General features: G+C 49.0%; 6 protein-coding genes across 6 annotated transcripts; 2 read left to right on the forward strand and 4 right to left on the reverse strand.

The window, feature by feature from the left end:
• Positions 1–557: 557 nt before the first annotated feature.
• On the reverse strand, positions 558–2,120 carry K441DRAFT_685873 (uncharacterized protein; the record flags this gene model as incomplete). Its single annotated transcript, XM_067651933.1, has 2 exons — positions 558–1,166; positions 2,118–2,120. 2 exons carry the CDS (start codon positions 2,118–2,120, stop codon positions 558–560), a joined length of 612 nt encoding a protein of 203 aa, XP_067506359.1.
• A 1,242-nt stretch (positions 2,121–3,362) lies between these two features.
• K441DRAFT_704359 (uncharacterized protein) lies at positions 3,363–5,608 on the reverse strand (the record flags this gene model as incomplete). The annotated part of the gene is made up of 6 exons (XM_067653529.1): positions 3,363–3,503; positions 4,326–4,482; positions 4,724–4,824; positions 5,256–5,346; positions 5,377–5,508; positions 5,571–5,608. The coding sequence occupies 6 exons, from the start codon at positions 5,606–5,608 to the stop codon at positions 3,363–3,365; spliced, it is 660 nt and encodes a 219-aa protein (XP_067506360.1).
• Positions 5,609–7,153: 1,545 nt separating this feature from the next.
• Positions 7,154–10,313, forward strand: K441DRAFT_685875 (uncharacterized protein; the record flags this gene model as incomplete). Its single annotated transcript, XM_067651934.1, has 3 exons — positions 7,154–7,422; positions 7,472–7,964; positions 8,094–10,313. 3 exons carry the CDS (start codon positions 7,154–7,156, stop codon positions 10,311–10,313), a joined length of 2,982 nt encoding a protein of 993 aa, XP_067506361.1.
• Positions 10,314–11,302: 989 nt separating this feature from the next.
• On the reverse strand, positions 11,303–12,724 carry K441DRAFT_656896 (uncharacterized protein). The gene is made up of 4 exons (XM_067648085.1): positions 12,215–12,724; positions 11,955–12,161; positions 11,722–11,886; positions 11,303–11,645 (listed from the first exon to the last, which is right to left on the reverse strand). Exons 1-4 carry the CDS (start codon positions 12,587–12,589, stop codon positions 11,391–11,393), a joined length of 1,002 nt encoding a protein of 333 aa, XP_067506362.1. The 5' UTR covers positions 12,590–12,724; the 3' UTR covers positions 11,303–11,390.
• A 324-nt stretch (positions 12,725–13,048) lies between these two features.
• Positions 13,049–16,354, forward strand: K441DRAFT_550838 (Adaptor protein complex AP-3 delta subunit; the record flags this gene model as incomplete). The annotated part of the gene is made up of 5 exons (XM_067643065.1): positions 13,049–13,166; positions 13,222–13,418; positions 13,477–13,860; positions 13,903–14,137; positions 14,190–16,354. Coding segments are annotated over 5 exons (3,099 nt in total), but the record flags the coding sequence as incomplete, so codon positions are not given.
• A 537-nt stretch (positions 16,355–16,891) lies between these two features.
• Positions 16,892–17,324, reverse strand: K441DRAFT_551356 (uncharacterized protein; the record flags this gene model as incomplete). The annotated part of the gene is made up of 2 exons (XM_067643094.1): positions 16,892–16,953; positions 17,192–17,324. Coding segments are annotated over 2 exons (195 nt in total), but the record flags the coding sequence as incomplete, so codon positions are not given.
• Positions 17,325–17,631: the final 307 nt, after the last annotated feature.

The following is a 17,631-nucleotide window of genomic DNA, read 5'->3' on the forward strand; positions in this document are numbered from 1 at the left end:
TGGGAACGATGTAGAGCTTGTGACGGGTGATTAATTATAGCTTAGGGAGAGGTTAAATAGGACCTATAATATACTCAGAGGATTACGAGGTGTTTCTTTTATATATAAACAAGTTCAACACTAATTTAAGAAGGATCTGCTTCTGTTTTAGTGGAGCACTGGGGGGTATAATAATGGTACTAGAGGAGTCCTCTATATGCGTTTCCTGCTTATATAAGCAGAGTCCCTTCTTGTTCGGTCTCCGCAACAACTACTTCGGTATCCGTAGTAGTCACCCCGGACCCCGTAGATATAGGCCTATATCAAGGCCTATATTCCTCGTAGATAGATTTCGATAGCTTCATTCATTCATTCAATATCATTCAGTTCATCACGCAGGACGCCTTGGAGATAAGAGCGCAGCTTAGTGAAATTAGAACTGAGAGAATGGAGTGGTGAATTTTCGCAGAGTATCATACGTTGATAGTCATTGGGTAAAGTAGGGGGATTCGAAACATTGAGGGAAAAAGGGCATTGCATTGGATACACTCAGAATAACTATCGAGAGAGGAGAATAACTACTCTGTTGAGGGGCGGCGACCAGCGACAGATGATTTGAAATATTTCTGGTAGCGTTCCAGATCAAAGCTTCCATCCTCTAGATCTTCACTGTCTGGATCGCCAGCCCAGCAGAAAGTCCGACAATTGTGTAGCGTGCCGCCGTCGTTCAATTCAACGTCGCATTCACACCATGTGTAGGCGGATGTCTCATATTCCACAAGCCTGAGGAATTGAGCCTCAGAGGTCACCTCCCATAGTGTCCCAGAAACTTTCCCATCCTTATCTGGGACCAAAACTGGATATATCCCCAACATTTTCACGGAGAACCCGGTAATACTCGCACGTTTGACTGCGGGAATTTCGGGAAGCCCTAGAACGTCTTGGAGGACTTCTGGATCCATTAAGGAGCCATAGAAAAATAAATGACAGGGCCGAAAGGGCGATTCAGTGTAGTCCCGCTTGTTGGATGCATTCGCTGCGGTCATAACCCGCAAGAAGGCGGAGTTACTGATGGACCGGAGAGCGTTTGGCGGAAATGTAGGCGGTCGAGGAATTGAAGACTTTGGCTTTGAGAGTGGAGGGATTGCTAAGTCTGTCGCCCAGCTTTGAGAAGGAATATTAGCGCACTGGTTGTCGCAGTGTAAGGCATGATGAGAAAGGTAATGTCGATCCAACCCTGTTCCTGTTCCAGTTGCCTATCACTCTATGACTCATACTGTTTCTGTTGCCTGTACCCCCCTTGAGCCCCCCTTTGTTGCCTACGCCTTTCTCGTGTATATATAGCTTCTTTTCTTCATAGTTTGAATAGACAGAGTCTTCCTCATCTTCTCCTGACCTGCATCGGATCGACAGATAAAAACGGTAAGGGTTTATCGACGTCGTGGGAGGAGCGAAATATTGGCATAAGCGGGAAGGAGCAGCGACGCTGAGATGGCTATGACATTGAATCAAGAAAATCAAGGACCACTGTTATACTACATTGAGCGGCTATATATATATAATTGCTGCGATTCGGTGTACACGTATTGACCTAGTGCCGATCACTAGGCATAGACTAGGGGTATCTTGGTATCATGTATATATAGTCTCTTTTCGTAGATTAATTTATACACTGGTTTTCCTGTTCGACAACAAGCAGCTATAAGAGGATAGGCTTAAAAAGAACTACCAGATTAAGCAGTAAGTTTACCTAGAATTAATGCGACTAGTAGCTTACTGCTGGTAGTAATGTAGAGCATTCCTTACAGCTAGAGCCTTCCTCTACACTTTGCCAAGACTCGCGATAGACGCCTTAATATACAAAATTCTCTGTTACGTTACCTCTGCGCGTAATTGTATAATATACTAGGGCAGTGGTAGAGCCTTTTAGGAAAATCAGTGGCTCGGAGGCTTAATTTTATGTACAATACCAAAGTTCTATATAAAATCTATTAAGCCTCCAAGCAAGCCAAGCCGGAGGGCCTGCTTTGGGCAAGCAAGCAAGCGGAGGCCTCTGAGCTTGGCTTACTTGCTTATTGGCAACTCCGGTTTGCTCGACTTGGGATGAGGGGTTGGAAGAAGCGCGGCGGAAAACACACCATCGGACAGTTTAGGTAAAACCCTGGAATGAATTTAGCCATTTAACGTTGTTGGAGCACTATGCCTCTGCGACACACCTTATCGAAAGTACAGCCATAAGTGGGGCGGTAGGTACCTCCAAGTTCTCTCCTGACTGCATCAACAAGCTTCTTCCCTGAGGGCAGCAATTCGTGGGTATCGAGTGAATGGAGTGCATCCCCTTCCCTTACCTGTCGCTGTCCCTTTCTCGCTCGTTTAGAGCAGATGAAGTCATGAATGTGTGCGGAATTGCAGCGAATCCGTCCGTTATCTACTCGATTTCAGTCACGCAGACCGGTATCAAGTATAGTGTGACTGCTTTCTGCCAAGACTGGTCTACTCTTCACTTCATACCTGTGAAACTTCTTCCACTTGACTTCACGCTATTTTCAATCTCCATCCCACAATAACGAACAATAACAGACAGTACGAAAGCCCATCTCAACACGTAAGACATGGATCAAGCTATGATCTCAGCAGACAAGCTCGAGAATGCATTCATCTTCTGCCGTAACGGCGATGTCATGAATAACGAAACCGTCGAACGAGTTATTGAGAAGTACTGTGAACAGCAACTCGAGTGGAGCATCAAGAACGGCCCACCCCTGACAATCTTAGGCCACATTACAAAGCTGTTCATCCCTAGCAGTAAGTGATCCCTATTTACATAGATCTTGAATTTAGCCACGTCTCACTCATACCCGGCACAGCGCAGTGGAAGAGGGAGATGGCGGAGCGTTTGGCCACATGGAAAGCTACTTGGCATACACAAATAACTCTTGAAGATCGTTGTAGAAGATCCAAGCTGGCGCTGGAAGTTATTTCGGGGCTGGAAGCAGAGAAGCAGAAAGCTGAAGAGGAACGCATGGCGAGATGGGCGAGTTAGGATAGGCGACTGTAGGTGGTAATCGCTTTTGGCCGCGTATTCTAGGCGCGTGTAGGCCCGGAGACCCGTTAAATAGACAACACCAGGCACGACAGGCTATGGAAGGGGCCTAGAGTTCGTGGAGTTCAGGGGAGGAACAATTTCTTTCTACTTTGGATTCATCTTTCTTCAGGATTTGTGCTCTGGACATCATTGGTGAAAGGAACCAGACATTTGGTGATTCTGGTGGAAGGCAAAACATTCCTTGTACTATACTTAATGCCGCTCGACGGGCTGGGGATACCGTTCGATGGGCGCCTCGAGCCTACAAAGTCTGGAAGGCCGTTCCTGTGAAAAATTATCATGACTGCATGTTGAAATGCTCTCCTAGGAGCGACGTTTTTTTTTTAGAGACGGTCATTCCATGGAGGGCGACCTCGCCTTTTTCATTCATTTCAACATCGTCACTGTTGATCGCTTTGTAGAAAGTCTTCTTCGTTCTCTGTTGTCTAAGTTAGCACAACACCGACCAGCTTTATGGCTTGGTCTTAGAATCTTGTCCTTTCCCGAAGACATCAAACCACTAACCATGCCAAAATACTGCGGTTGTCTCGATAGCAAAGTAATTTCTTTCCTTTGAGACAGTACGCGATTTCATTACTAATCCGACTGGTCCACCTCTTGCCTCCCATCCTTCTGAAGTCGCCACACCGCACGCTATTTACTAGAAGTTGCATCTCTTATCAATTTAAGAGCACTCTTGCCTCTTAGCGTAGGAGGACAGCTCATATTCTTGGTCGAACAACCGTGGTACGCTTCAAAATATGCTTCGCATATGTCACCTACGAGCCTGCCTATATTTTCTACCCTGGCGTGGCTTTGCTTGTCAACACGCATCAGAACAACTCGCTCTCATTCTCGGATGGCCACTTGCGACTTTCATCCGGATAGCATTCAGTTTTTCTAGGCGACAGGCGCCTATCTCTCATGTTATATCTTTGGCCTATCGATATCTTATGAAGACTTCAAGGCTCTTCCAATACCCTCCAACAGCATCAAGACCAAATGTCTCCCCAGAAAGAAAGCGGAGGTCGAAACTCGGCAGCGATCAGCATCAGAGCAGCCCCGTTATACTACGTTGGCCAATACATCCACTTTTGGGATAACACATAGAGCCAGCTAGGACCACACGCGTAGCCGGGGTCTCTTCGACAAGGATATACTTATTTAAACAAGCCATAGGCATTCCATCAAGGAATATCTAAGGCCAGTGTGGTTGTACGGTTCGAGCTGTTCAAGCAGTATAAATAAACCTAAAACTTACCACAAGTTCATCGCCTGTCAAGACAGCTATCTGGCTTAGAGTGCTGTACCGGCTCCAAGCGGCCTCTTTCGATAACCATACTATCCACTTCGCCATGTCTTCGACCGATGGCGGTGAAAAAAAATCGTGTGTTTCTGCTTTGTGGACTTGGCTTAATCTGGTTGAATATTTGTCTCCATTTTCCATGGCGGAATCGAGGTTCATAATCATCAAAAGTCCAAGTCAAGCGTCAGAGTTTGCCTTCCCATAACGTAGATGTTGGTGCAGACTGAGTTTGGTTATCTGATGCGGTCGTAATACTGATCAGAATGGACGGTACTTGGACGACAGATAATATTTCAACTATCGGAGCTGCAGAGGGGTTTTGAAGGCAGTAAAGTATGGGTGTAAAACGTTACTGATAGTCGTCAGTATTCCAAATCATATCAAATCCACCTCCGGGCTTGAGGACACGATCGATTTCGTTTAATGTCTCTAAGTTAGCAAACCAGTGAAAATCCTGTGAAAAATGCGGTTAGAAAATGCATACAGTTTGGCTCACGAAAAGACTGAAACAATCCAAGGGAAAAGGCAGCGCACGGTGTCTCACTTCATTCAAGTAGGATCACAACTGTGCTTAATAACCTGCTATTCTTGTGCTGCAACACCGGGGAAGGCAAGATTACGAGAGAAAGTTGGGTGGATTACGCGGCCACGGATAGAGGAAAAGTGGGGTTATACTGCAGAAACAAAAGCCTGGACTCGTAGGATAGGTTCACTGTGGTAGAGAGAGAAGGCATGATCAGTACTGCAGTGCACGGTTGGGGTGTGTCTGAAAGAAAGAGGCTGCACTAGGAAGAGCCACCGCAGAAACATGGGTGTCAAGACAAGGCTGATGTGTTGTACATGAAGAAAAAAACCTGGAAGTAAGAAAAGGTGATAGTTACGTACCTGAGCAGCAATCACAGCATCTACCGTTGCGTTCTCTGTAGGTGTCATGGTGGATAGGCCTTCTTGAACGATAACTTTATTAAGTTGCTTTCTTTCTAATTATTTTCTCATTCTGGCATACGGCTCTACTGCCAAAATATCAAACTCCTCATCTCTGGTGGCAAGCGGCTCAGTAAGTTTCCCTGTTCCGGCTGCGAGGTCGACAATGCGGGTTCCATGCAAGCCACTCACTCCCGACGGCATTGAGGAGAGCCTTGACCGCGTCAGCGGGGTACGATAGTCTGTGCTGATCATACAGAGCGCCGTTGGAAAAACCTGTCCACGGCCTTCTCTGACAGCTGAGCAGAATCCATTCAATGCAGGCCATTGCTGAGAGAAAAGGAAAAGGGGAGCTTTGGTGACTTAAAACAAGGACAGCGGCCTGACACGCATTGAAAGATTCGGCCGTGACACCCTGGATCGGTGGCTGGATCGTTACCGAATTCGCGCCATGCACGAGGGAAGCGGCCCCTGGTTGAAGTCTGCTTTGGATACCCCTGTGTGCACGATTTCGTTGCTTCCAGCCAGTCAATGCTCCGCCTGCTTTTCCTCCAGAGGCACTAATCTGGGCAGCCCGCGAGGTGCTGGAAACAAACACCGAAAGGATGGCTTAGCCGATTGCACCTGATGCGTTCCGTACCCGATTTGATATCGTTTGTTGCGACCTCGGCGTAGCTGAGCGTGGCAAGCATGGCGAGGACAACAAGCGTTGATCGGGCCAGATATCAACACGTTGTGCGGCAGCGTGCCTCTCGTTGGTTGCCCCCAAGATGGCATGTTCGGAAGCTGGAAGGACGGGAGGCGGAGTCGTGGCGTTGTTGATGCTTGCACCACAACCAAGCTAAGACTTTGTTGTCTGCACCTGCCCCCCATGCTGGATCGACGCAGCAAGTCATGAATAGCGGTGGTGGGCCGTGGGTTGAATCGCTTTACGTCTCCTATGTAGAGGGCCAGCGTCAAAAAGTAATAATGGCCGGCGATATCCTTGATCAATAAACACTTGCCCAGCGGCTCGAAAGTTAAGCGGAACGATTTCGTATTATTGAACCGGCAGATTGTGACCGGGCGTGCCCGCAAAGACATCATCACCGCGAACTCCTGATCCCGGGAGAACATCGACTTTCCCGTGCTTCAAGGCTTGACGCTTACCTGCACCCACCGCTTTTCCATTCCTCCTTCGGCTTTCCCGTCCCTTGTTCTGACGACTCTCCTTGTTAATTTCGCAGTTCTGCATACTGCTGCTTCCCGTTCGGTAAGTGTGCCGTCTTCTTCTCCTGATACCGCCGACAAAATTTGAGACCCTCAACAACACCGCCTGCGCGCTCAACTCCAATGCTGCGACCGACATCTCCTGGGTTAGGCGTCAACTGAAGACCTCTCCGTTACTATACAGTTCTTGTTTTCTGGGCATCTTGGACAACTCTTACGGCACAGTAGCATTTCCAGCCAGCGGCAACCTTGGTCAGCAGATTTGACAACAAGGGGGATGAGATTATCTGTACACCATCGCCACAACTGTACACATTGACAACTTGGACCTGGGATCTAGAGAACACGGTTACGCTGCTATAAATTCTAATACAGGCGCTAATCAAAGCTCCACGTCTGCAGATTGCATCTTTCCACTCCAGCGGCTCCATTCGTTTCATTATCTCCACGACGCCGTCTAAGCCTTCGCGCTCGCCGTACACATATACCTAATATTCGCTCTGCCTAAACCGCCGTCATAGTTAGCATCGACCAGGCTGATGAACGTTTGGATACCTTCGTCCTTTAAAGCATTCCTGTGTCTGCGGAAAACACAGTAATTTGGTAGTGTCGTTAGGAAGTAGATATTAGGTTACACCTCTAGAGTCTATATGCCTGTCAAGCTACCTAAAGTATTTCCGCGGCGCAAATCTTCGGGCAATGCTCTAGAAGATGTTGACGTGCCGTCGGACGCTACTCCATCAGAAGGCTTTCGCCTAATCCCTCGAGATGAGGCCGCTGAACGAAAGCAGGCCGCTGAACGAAAGCAGGCAGAAAAGTCCAGGTTTTCCAGACTCAGTGGATCAGCGCGGCCTTTCACATCGCCATCACAAAAAGCTCGTCAACATTCTTTCGAGGATGACTCTGGGGCTAGTAACAGGTAAGTCATACACTTACTGACACTTCCCCGTCCTACTAAATTTGCTAAGGGGTAGTAATGGCAGTAGTGGAGCCAATTCGGCACTCTCAAGAGTATATGATACATCCTCTTCGTCGGCACGTTTCAGTTCGAGCTCAACGCTTCCTTCATCTGCCGAGGCAGAGCCCTCAGATAACCTATTCGCACACATCAACAAACAGCCACATCACCAACCCTCATCTTCCCACACATTTTCCATACGCGATGCTGCAAGAACCTTCACATTCTCCAAAAACCACAAAGCATCCGAATCAGCATCGAAGTTGGATATGATGGGGGAAGTAAACGAAGTGCAGACACCAATTGGCAATAATACAAATGGGAATAGGAGTCGGGCTTTAACCACATCCAGCTACGCAAGCACCGCTATACCACCCCGAGTAGAGTCCGAGCTCGATCTCGGCTCGGCCGATTTTGGTTCTAGCTTCGACGATATGTTTAGTAACTTTAACAAGCGACAAAGCACGGTGATGGACGGTGCAAGGTTTTCTGCTCTCAGATCTGTAAGTGAAGTGCTCCCTATGAGAAATAAATCTTGCGGATCTCCTCGGATATTCAAGCTTGCTAGCCATTGACCTTGGCATCTCTCATTGTTGTGTTCAATCACTCAATTGCTGACCAATATGATGCAGGAGTCCGAACCTGTTGTAACTGCACCTGCAAGATCCTTAGTCTCCGGCAGACGCAACTACCAGCCAGAACCTTTACAGCTCGACAGATCGCTTCGTGTTGAGCCATCACCGATCTCATGGGACAGTCGAGACTCGAATGAGAGATTGATGGCCTCGCCTACTGAATACCACTCCGAGAGCCGCCCACCACCGGTCCCGCCACACAGCTACATCACAGCACCAACACCTACTGCAGAGAAATACGGCGCGCCTCGGACCAGCGGAAAAGGGACGGTTCGTTCGTCTAGCTCTTTCGAGGACGACGACGCGAGGGTGGTCCGTGAATCTTCCGTGAGCAGAAATAGCTTCATCGGAAACAACGCGAACTCAGCAGACAACCCCGTGAACCGAAAACCAATCTCAACATCGTCATCATCTGTAACCTCACTGCAGACTCCAATGTCATCACGATCGACCTCCAACAATACGACCCCTAAAGCACAACTTCGTTTGCCTGAGAAATCTCAAAATGAAGAAGGAGAATCGCTCATTGCGGACACAAAAGCTTCCTCTGCCCCTCGTGCTCCTGCCCGACTAACTGCTCGACTGACGCCTGAAGATGAAGATGACAAACCACTCTTCGATCCAGCAACAATTGCCTCGGCTAACGCGGCTCGAAAATTTGCGGAGAGTGCACCAGCTCGCAGGGTCATGAGGGAAGACCAGTTCCGCAAGCAGAAGCAACTTTCGGCTTCGAAACCAACGGTTGAGGAAAGCGACAGCGAAAACTCAGAGGACGACTACGACGATGAGGACGAGGCAAAAGCTATCGAACAACAGCAAGAGCTTCGGCGAAAGCAAGAACGGCAATTGCAGATGAACCGAGAGATTATGAGAAAGACTACAACGAATGGTGACGGCGACCGCTTGGGTAATCGGGCTGAATCACCTGCCTTAAACGGCAGCAGCTACCCTCCAGAGATGTTCATTAATCGCACTGATGACTGGGAAGATGAAGATGTTCCTCTAGGCATTCTCAAAGAGCATGGATTCCCCACGCAGGCTCGCCCTCCAACAAGACCCGCAGATGCCACGCCATCTTACACTCGTCAGAACACATTGCCCGATCGTCCTGCTTCCGCAGGTGCGAATGCTGGCCCGGTGGGGCGATCGAGCCTCCCGCCTTTCGCTAAAAACCTCCCAGCCGATCCATATTTCGGTGCAAGCCTTGTTAGGCCCGCAAATCGCGAGTCGCTTGCATTCGGTGGCAATAACATGTTCCCCCCGAGCGGCATGGGTATGGGCATGGGCATGGGTCCAGGATCTGTTTATGGTGGGCCTGGCGCTGCTCCTCCTGTTCCACCGGGGGGGTTGATTGGCGTCATCCAGGAGGAAGAACGGGCAAAGAAAGTCAGACGAGCGAGCCCAGGGAGCACTTTTGGCTATGGCCAGAGCGGACCTCTGATGCACGGAATGCAGATGCGGATGCCACCGGCACAACCACAGGTGTCACCAATGCAAATGCAGCAATTCCAACAAATGCAGCAACAGCTCATGTATCAACAGATGATGGGCAACCAGATGGGTTTTGGGATGATGCAACCTCAAGGAGGGCAGATCAATACGATGGAGTTCGCCGCAGCTGTGGCTAAAGAGATGCTTGTGATGCAAAACCAAATGCAACAGATGCAGATTGGAGGCATGGGTGGAATGCCAGGCATGCAAATGAGTATGCCTCAGCAAGGCAACTTTCTCTCACCTAACGGTCAGGCTATGCAGCGTCCAATGTCCATAGTCAGCAATGCACCTGGTGGTCCACAGCAACGGACCATGAGCATGCTTGCGCCTCCAACTCAATGGGGTGCTCCTGCTCCAATAAACAACTACACGCCCTCTGTTCACAACTTCCAACCGGCCGGTCTACCGGGCTATGCTCCTTCCCTCGCTCCTTCTGAGCGCTCCAACGTCGGTCTAGCCTCTCGCTACCGTCCCGTCGTCAATCAGCATGCCGATGGTACCTCGTCCGTCTCCTCCATGACCCTCCAGGCCTCGAGCGGGGCGCCCGATATCAAAGGTAAGGACGGCAAAATTAAAGGTATCCTAAAGAAAGGCAAAGGCCAAAATGAGGATGATGAAGAAGAAAACTGGTCGTCATTGCGTTCGCGGCGCAATAAATGGGGCGTGGGTAAGAAAGGATCGTCGGAGCCCACGCTCGGGGATCTCTACTACGATGACGTCTAACCATGGGACGTTCTAATATTCTAGAGTCTTTGGATAAAAACCATTTTCTTCTCTTGATGTAATTATAATAACCTTCTCTACTAGTGTTACTGATTTGAGGCTTTTTTTGCAGCATGGCGTGGGCATACACACTTTCTCTTCGCTCTCTGTGGTAATGGAGATAAAAAATGGGTCGCTAGTAATTGCATGGGGATACTATAAGGTCTTCTCTCAGCTTTCTCTGAGGGGTAGGGGCTATTTGGAGCGAGCTTTGGTGGCTTGGGACGAGAGTGTGCAAAGCCTAAATCTGGTGGTCGTGGTGGCGGGAGACCTTTTGCGATTGAATTGGTGTGTTGGTTCGTGGACGGTAGATTCGATAATACTGATTGATGAGACACTTCTTCATTCAGGTTACTGTTGACTGCTATTGTATATGTAGTAACGGTGTGAATGCTAGTTGGGGGCTTGCAACTTGCTTGGGTTGGTGGTCACAATATATGTTCATTACTGTCCATGCATATATATATGGGCTCGTATCATACTCTCCTCTTTCTTTAGCGAATAAGAGAGGTCACGTGTGCAAAGAGTGTCTCCTGATCGCTGCCTTGCAACAAGCATTACAGGGAGGCTTCTGATGAAGTTCGGAGAAGAACATATCAAGTGGTTCATGTTCTGATTTTAAGCATATAGAACTTTCCTTTGGGTTCTCTTATGATCTCTTCATATACTTTCGTAAAGCCTCTGATGGTGATAAGGAGTTGGCTATTGAGGTTCACTTGACTCGGCGAGCATCTCAAACGTCTGTGCTTGCAATTCATTTTTCCCATCCCTCAATATGTACAAGTACAAAGCAACTCCCACACACGGACTTTAGATCACTAGAACCTCACATAACGTAGCAATAAATTCACCACTCTTTAGTATGTATGAGCTTGCGGGATTTCCGTGAAAGTGGCGCTTTAACTGAAAATCGTGTTATAGACTAGACGAAATGGTCACACGAACCTTCTTGTTGACCGGTGATAATTTAAACAATTTCATTTTCTACGTGAGGTATCTTTACATGAATTGTGGGAACACGCCAGTCCGTCGTTATCATCACCGTTCGATTTTCTGCGCATCCCTATCTAGTAACTCCCTTGCAGCAATCAATTCCGCCCCATCATAGCCGCCCCACCCAGGCTCCTTTGCTGAACCTCTCCGCACGATTTCTGCAAGCTTGGAAGTTGCAAGCTCGTGCAGCTTCTGGACGGCGGAAATGGAGGGTGGTGCAAGGTCGCCGAATATGGAATCTGAGGATGAGGGGGCAGGCTTGGAGTGATCGGGAAGAAGAGATAAGAGCCGTTTCGTTGTCTAGGAGTGGCGTTAGTCGTCGGATAGGAGAGTTAGGGTTGGGCATGGGATGTAGGTATGGCCGGTGAGGACTTACTAGTTTAAGGCCGTAGTAGCCTCGGAGGTAGTCGTCACAGAGCTCAATGCTGCGGCAGAAGCGGCGCATGGATTCTAAAAGACCTTTAAGGGTATTTCCGTCGCTACCGTTAGAAGAGGATGCTGTTGCGGAGAGGTAGAGGAGTTCGCCCATTCGTGCGTGGATCTGACGTAGATTTAATTTAGCCCACTTGATGTGTATATAACATGTGTGATAAGGTACCGTGGACTTACACTCCACGCATTCGGCGTGATCAATAGAACTTCCTCTAAGCTATATATGGCTTGCGCATACATGTTCTGCGTAGCGTAAAGATCTGATAGCTCGGCCCAAGCTTCAGCATCTGTAGGTGAGGCATCGAGTAATTCGACGAGCGCAGCAATAGCATCTGCAGGGCGTGACATTGACCGGAGAAGCGCTGCCCGTCGTTTTCGGATTGGCTTAGTATGGTCAGTATAACGATCCGTAACATCCAAGCATGGATCAAGCCAACCATATTCGTGGGATCCGCCTTAAGTATACTCTCATACTTTTTAAGAACCTTCTCCAGACCTATGTTATCTACCGCTACAGCCTCTTCGTACATGCCTTTTAGCGCCATAACGCGCTCGTTCTCTCCGCCAAAGCGCGCGGTCATTCTGTCGAGGCAGAGGCGGGCCGACTTGTCGTCGCTAGTTCGCAGAGAGGAGAGAAGGAGGTTCTCATGAATCATCCATGTTTCTGGGGTTTCGGAGGAAAGGAGGAGCGAAATTGGCCAGGGTAGTGAGCTCGTGGGAGAGCTTTGTAGAACTCGTGGAGCTTGTTGAGACATGTGGAGGGCGGTTTGTGAGGAAATGTGGGGTGGAGGGTCGAGTAGTGAGGCGGACATTTTGGAAGTGGCAAATGTTAATGTCAGGGAGAAATATCCAAGGAGACCCAACGCTGCTCAAACCTATGCGTAGTATGGATGATGTCTGGCTTTAGGATGCTTGGCATGGCGTTGAATATGGGCCCTCGGAGAAACCACGGCGCGAGCGATTGCTCAATCGTGGTGCATGTCGAGGCATCCTCGTGCATGAAATAGCCATACTCGCTGCACTCGCGGGACTTTCTTTTTGCGAGGGACGAACCTGATGAGAGCGACCGGAGATCTCCTCCCAAATACGTTCATGATTTCTCAACATCCATGAACATGCCTGCTGGCTGTCCCCGCTACCGCCCACCAACCCCTCGGCCTCGTACACCCTAGCTAGTTGACACTGAACTCCTACTAGAAATACCGCCGCCATGTGAGCCATGCCCCTGAACCATACCGTATGTCGGAAAGCTAACTAGGGATTTATTAAGGTTCGAGAAATCGTTATATGACCTCATTCGAGGTTTGCGGACTCATAAAGGCACCGAGCAAGAGTACATTCAAATGAGCTTGAAGGAATGCAGGAAGGAAATAAAGAGCAATGATATGGGTATGAGGTTTAAGCCGGTTACGTTAGGGGAGGATAGCATACTAAGGAATACCAGACCTAAAATCCACGGCTCTCATGAAGCTCACCTATCTTGAGATGTTTGGCCATGACATGTCATGGGCTTCGTTCAATGTCCTAGAGGTCATGTCCTCTCAAAAATATCGGCACAAACGAACAGCGTACCTTGCTGCTGTGCAGAGCTTTCGCCGGGACACGGAGGTGTTGATGTTAGCCGAGAACCAACTGAAGAAAGTATAGAAAATACTCCGCTGTAGCTGTACCCATAATTGATTGGCTAAATATGGAGTAGGACATCACATCCCCAACTCCCACGGTCATCTCTTTACCACTTATGGCCATCCCTCACGTTATAAATCCTTCCATGGCAAATTCGATTTTATCAGATCTCTTGCCGCGTTTGACTCATTCTCACGCCGCAATACGAAAGAAGACCGTCGTTACGTTATACAGACTTGCGCTGGTCTATCCGGAAACGTTACGGCCAGCATGGCCAAAAATCAAAGAAAGGCTACTTGATGAGCATGAGGACCCTAGTGTTACAGCCGCCATAGTGAACGTTGTGTGTGAACTAGGATGGCGGAGACCGCAAGATTTCCTTTCTTTAGCCCCTAGGCTTTTTGACCTGCTTGTAGAAGGAGGTAATAACTGGATGGCAATTAAAATCATTAAATTAGTAAGTATATTAGTATTGTATTATTTTATATAAGCTAAGTAGTGGCAGTTCGCAACATTAACTCCATTGGAACCTCGGCTGATCAAGAAGTTGCTTCCGCCTTTAACTAAGATTATAAAGGAAACCACTGCCATGTCACTCTTGTATGAGTGCATCAATGGTATAATACAAGGTGGGATTCTAGACGGTGTCGAGGGAACCGCCGAGGATGAGGAGATCGCGCGATTATGTGTAGGGAAGCTTCGTGGGATGATGGTAATAGAAGGAGACGCAAATTGTAAGCTAAGATTTGCTGCCATTCACAGTTTTTTATTCTCATATGATTCCAGTAAAATACGTTGCACTGCTCGCTTTTGAGAAGATCGTACAATCTCACCCACATCTGGTGTCCCTACACCAGGATGTGATATTGGAGTGCATTGATGATGCCGACATCTCGATACGAATGCGTGCTCTCGATCTCGTGGTTGGCATGGTTAACAGCGACAATTTGGTGGCAATAATTGGACGTCTGATACGCCAACTTCGAAATGCTCCAATAGTATCATCTGCCGACGATCCTGCAAATGACCGGGGAGGCCAGAGTGGTGTTGTTCCGGCTGCGGATTCAGACGACTCCGATGCGGAAGAGTCTCTTCACAGGGCAGAACAGACTTCAAATCAAGCACCACCTTTACCCGAGGATTACCGGATTAGTGTTATTAAAAAGATTCTGGAGATGTGCTCCCGCGATACATACGCTAATATCACTGACTTTGACTGGTACATTGACGTTCTAGTACAACTTGTCCGGGTATCACCAGCGACGAAGCTCAACCCTGCCATGGAACATGACGAACTGTCTGATTTTGGGATACCTGAAAGCAATGGTGACGTTTCGTATGAGATTGGGTACGAGTTGCAAAATGTAGCGGTACGAGTCAAAAGTGTCAGACCGGAAGCCTTAGAGGCAGCACAGTCCCTAGTACTTGTGGATCGAAAAGACCAAATGTTCCCCGCCTCTGGAAATGGTGGTCAAGGCGTACTCGAAGCTGCCGGCTGGATAGTTGGAGAGTATGCAGACCTGCTCACGAAACCCGACGGAGTCATGACCTCGCTCCTTCACCCATCAACCACGCAACTGCCATCTCATACTCTCGCCATCTATCTTCAGGCGATCCCTAAACTTTTCGCCAGCATGGCTGGACACGACCAAATTTCCTGGACCCCAGAACGCAGAACGCTCATCTCTCTTCTTATGGCACGGATAGTCCACTTTTTGGAGCCACTCACCACGCACCCGAGCTTAGAAGTTCAAGAGCGGGCAGTGGAATACCTCGAGCTTATGCGATTAGCAGCCGAAGCTGCATCAGGTACAGAGATTGGGACCAACCAAGGCGACTTTATTGACCCTCCCTTTCTACTTACTCAAGCGATACCAGCACTTTTCACTGGCTTGGAGCTTAATCCAGTGGCCCCAGGTGCCCAAAGAAAAGTACCACTGCCGGAGGATCTCGACTTAAACACACCAATAAACTCAAATCTGCAGTATTTGCTCCAGCAGGCGGAATTGGAAACAATCTCCGATGCAGATGAAGACGACGTATACAAAGCGTACAATGAACGCCCAAGCGCCCATGCCGAAGCATCAATAACTGCGGCTGACCGCCTGGAAGCACCTAAATCCGAGCCTGCTTCATATCAAAATGCGGTTGAAGAAGAGTATCTAGACCCCGACATCCTAGCAAGGCGTAGAAACGAGCGTCGAGAACGCTACAAAGATGATCCCTTCTACATCGATCCCGAACGCGATCGCGATTCAGGTGTCTCAACGCCTCTCCACAACATCCTCAAGTCTAATAACGGTGACGAACTCGACATTGACTCAATACCTATCATGGACCTCGACCTGGAGAGCAAAGATCGCGGGGCCTCGGAGCAACGTGGCAGGGAAGAATCAGTCCGCGCGACAGCGAAGCGGAAACCGCGTCGCAATTTCGAAATCATGATCGATGAGACTCTCGGTCCTGACGAGCCTACCTCTTCTCGTGGCTCATCGCGCCCAGATCTCGTCCGCTCGTCACAAGCCAAGGGGAAGAAATCTCTGCTAGAAGTTGACTCGTCAGGTCTCGGCTCCCTTTCCCTCGAGGATGATGGGCATGGGAACTCGAAACTCGATATCGAACGCCGTGAGGCTGAGGAAGCGGAGATGGCGAAGGCTTTGAAGGAAGTCGAGCGGTTGAGGCTCGAAATGCAAAGGGCGGCTGAAAGAATTCATGCCAAGGATGCACCGCCGGAGGGAACGCTCGTCAAGCGGAAAAAGAAAAAGACAAAGGCTGTACCGATGGGATCTGCAGAGTTGGCTGGGGAAGTGGCTGAGGAAGGAGATGGGACTGTCGTGGTCAAGAAAAAGAAAAAGAAGGTAAAGACTGAAGAGGGGCAAGCCGGGGGCGGGCTTGTTGAAGGCGCGGATGAAGGGGTTGTGAAACCAAAGAAGAAAAAGAAGAGATGGTAGGTGCTTTTGGATGAGCCTGTTGCTTCCGGGAGCTGAATTATTCTAATTGGGTGGTTCATTGGATGCATGTGCGGCATGTGACGGAGGCGTTGATTGATCTCAGGATGAGGTTCAATTATTATGCGAGCATTGGAAGTGTGGTGTTGATCATTGGCGAACCGATATCATAAAGGGGTAACTTGAAAGTTAATAGATAGAGGACACCAGAACGATTTCAAGAGACACGAATTCGCTCAAGTCTACCAAGACACACGCAAAGGCTTCTTGAAATCTGGAATACACCCTCGCAATGAGATACCATCCCACCTGAACGCCTTATTCCTGAACTCAGCCCAGCCGAGCATGCAACGTATGCTGTTCAGCTCGTGCCAAACAGATACCTGGATATCTTAGCACACACCCCTTTTGTTTTCCTGCTCCTCTAGAAACAATTCCTCCGCCGCGCTTTTCAATTATTGTTTTATATCTCGCTGAGGAACATCCCGCCAAACCTGACTGTATCATTTTTAATTGTTCGACCGAGAGTAGACGAGTTGATTAGAAGAACAGCCGTAGGAGCTCAAAAATCAGACCACCGCAGACGACGAAGGCGAGAACGGCTATGAGAGGATGATGTTAGCCATGATTGTTTACCCAAACCAACTGCAGCAATCCCAGATGTGCCAACCATGCAATGCCCACGGTAGACTCTTCAACGTATCTCTATCATGTTGTTTCTGCCCTGTCCCATGACCCGTAATCCATCCTCCTGTTTTCTTGGGCCCCTTTTCCCCTCATCCTATCCCATGCGACTCTTGCTTATTGCTATTCGGAGGGGTTCATGAGACCTCAACGTACCTATCCAGCCTTTACTAATCGGGCTCTTGAACTCCTCCTTGCGCTTGACCTGGCCCTGTGGCTTGCCGCGCTTGGCCTGCTCAGATTTGGCAAACTTTGCGTTTGCAGCGCGCTGTTGGGGTGTTTGGGCCTGGGTGGAGTTAACAATCTGATATGCCCAAAGGAGACGCTGCGGAGTAGCGCAAGGGGGTCGCTGCGGAGGGATAGTACCATTGTTGCGTAAGTAGTCCGAGGATCGGAGGATTTAGTCGCAGGAATTCGGGAGGCGCGGTGTTTATCGCGGAGGATGCAAGAGGGCCGAGAAGTTTATATCTGTCGTCAAAAAAGAAAGCTCGGCGCTGGGCGACCTGGGGGGTTCTACGAGGGAAAGTTTGACGGTGCTGCGGCGGAGTTGGAAGGAGGGCAAAGTTGGAGCCGAAACGGAACATCTCGACCCAGAA

The sequence above is a fragment of the Cenococcum geophilum genome (assembly GCF_001692895.1).
Source record: "Cenococcum geophilum 1.58 unplaced genomic scaffold K441scaffold_12, whole genome shotgun sequence".
Lineage (NCBI taxonomy): Eukaryota > Fungi > Ascomycota > Dothideomycetes > Gloniales > Gloniaceae > Cenococcum > Cenococcum geophilum.

Excerpts from the sequence above, each read along its gene's own strand:
- K441DRAFT_656896 (XM_067648085.1), bottom strand. The coding sequence starts at position 12,589 with ATGTCCGCCTCACTACTCGACCCTCCACCCCACATTTCCTCACAAACC. Across the intron at positions 12,162-12,214 it reads AGGCGGATCCCACGAATATG|CCAATCCGAAAACGACGGGC; the intron begins GTTGGCTTGATC and ends GACCATACTAAG. Across the intron at positions 11,646-11,721 it reads GCTACTACGGCCTTAAACTA|ACAACGAAACGGCTCTTATC; the intron begins GTAAGTCCTCAC and ends CGCCACTCCTAG.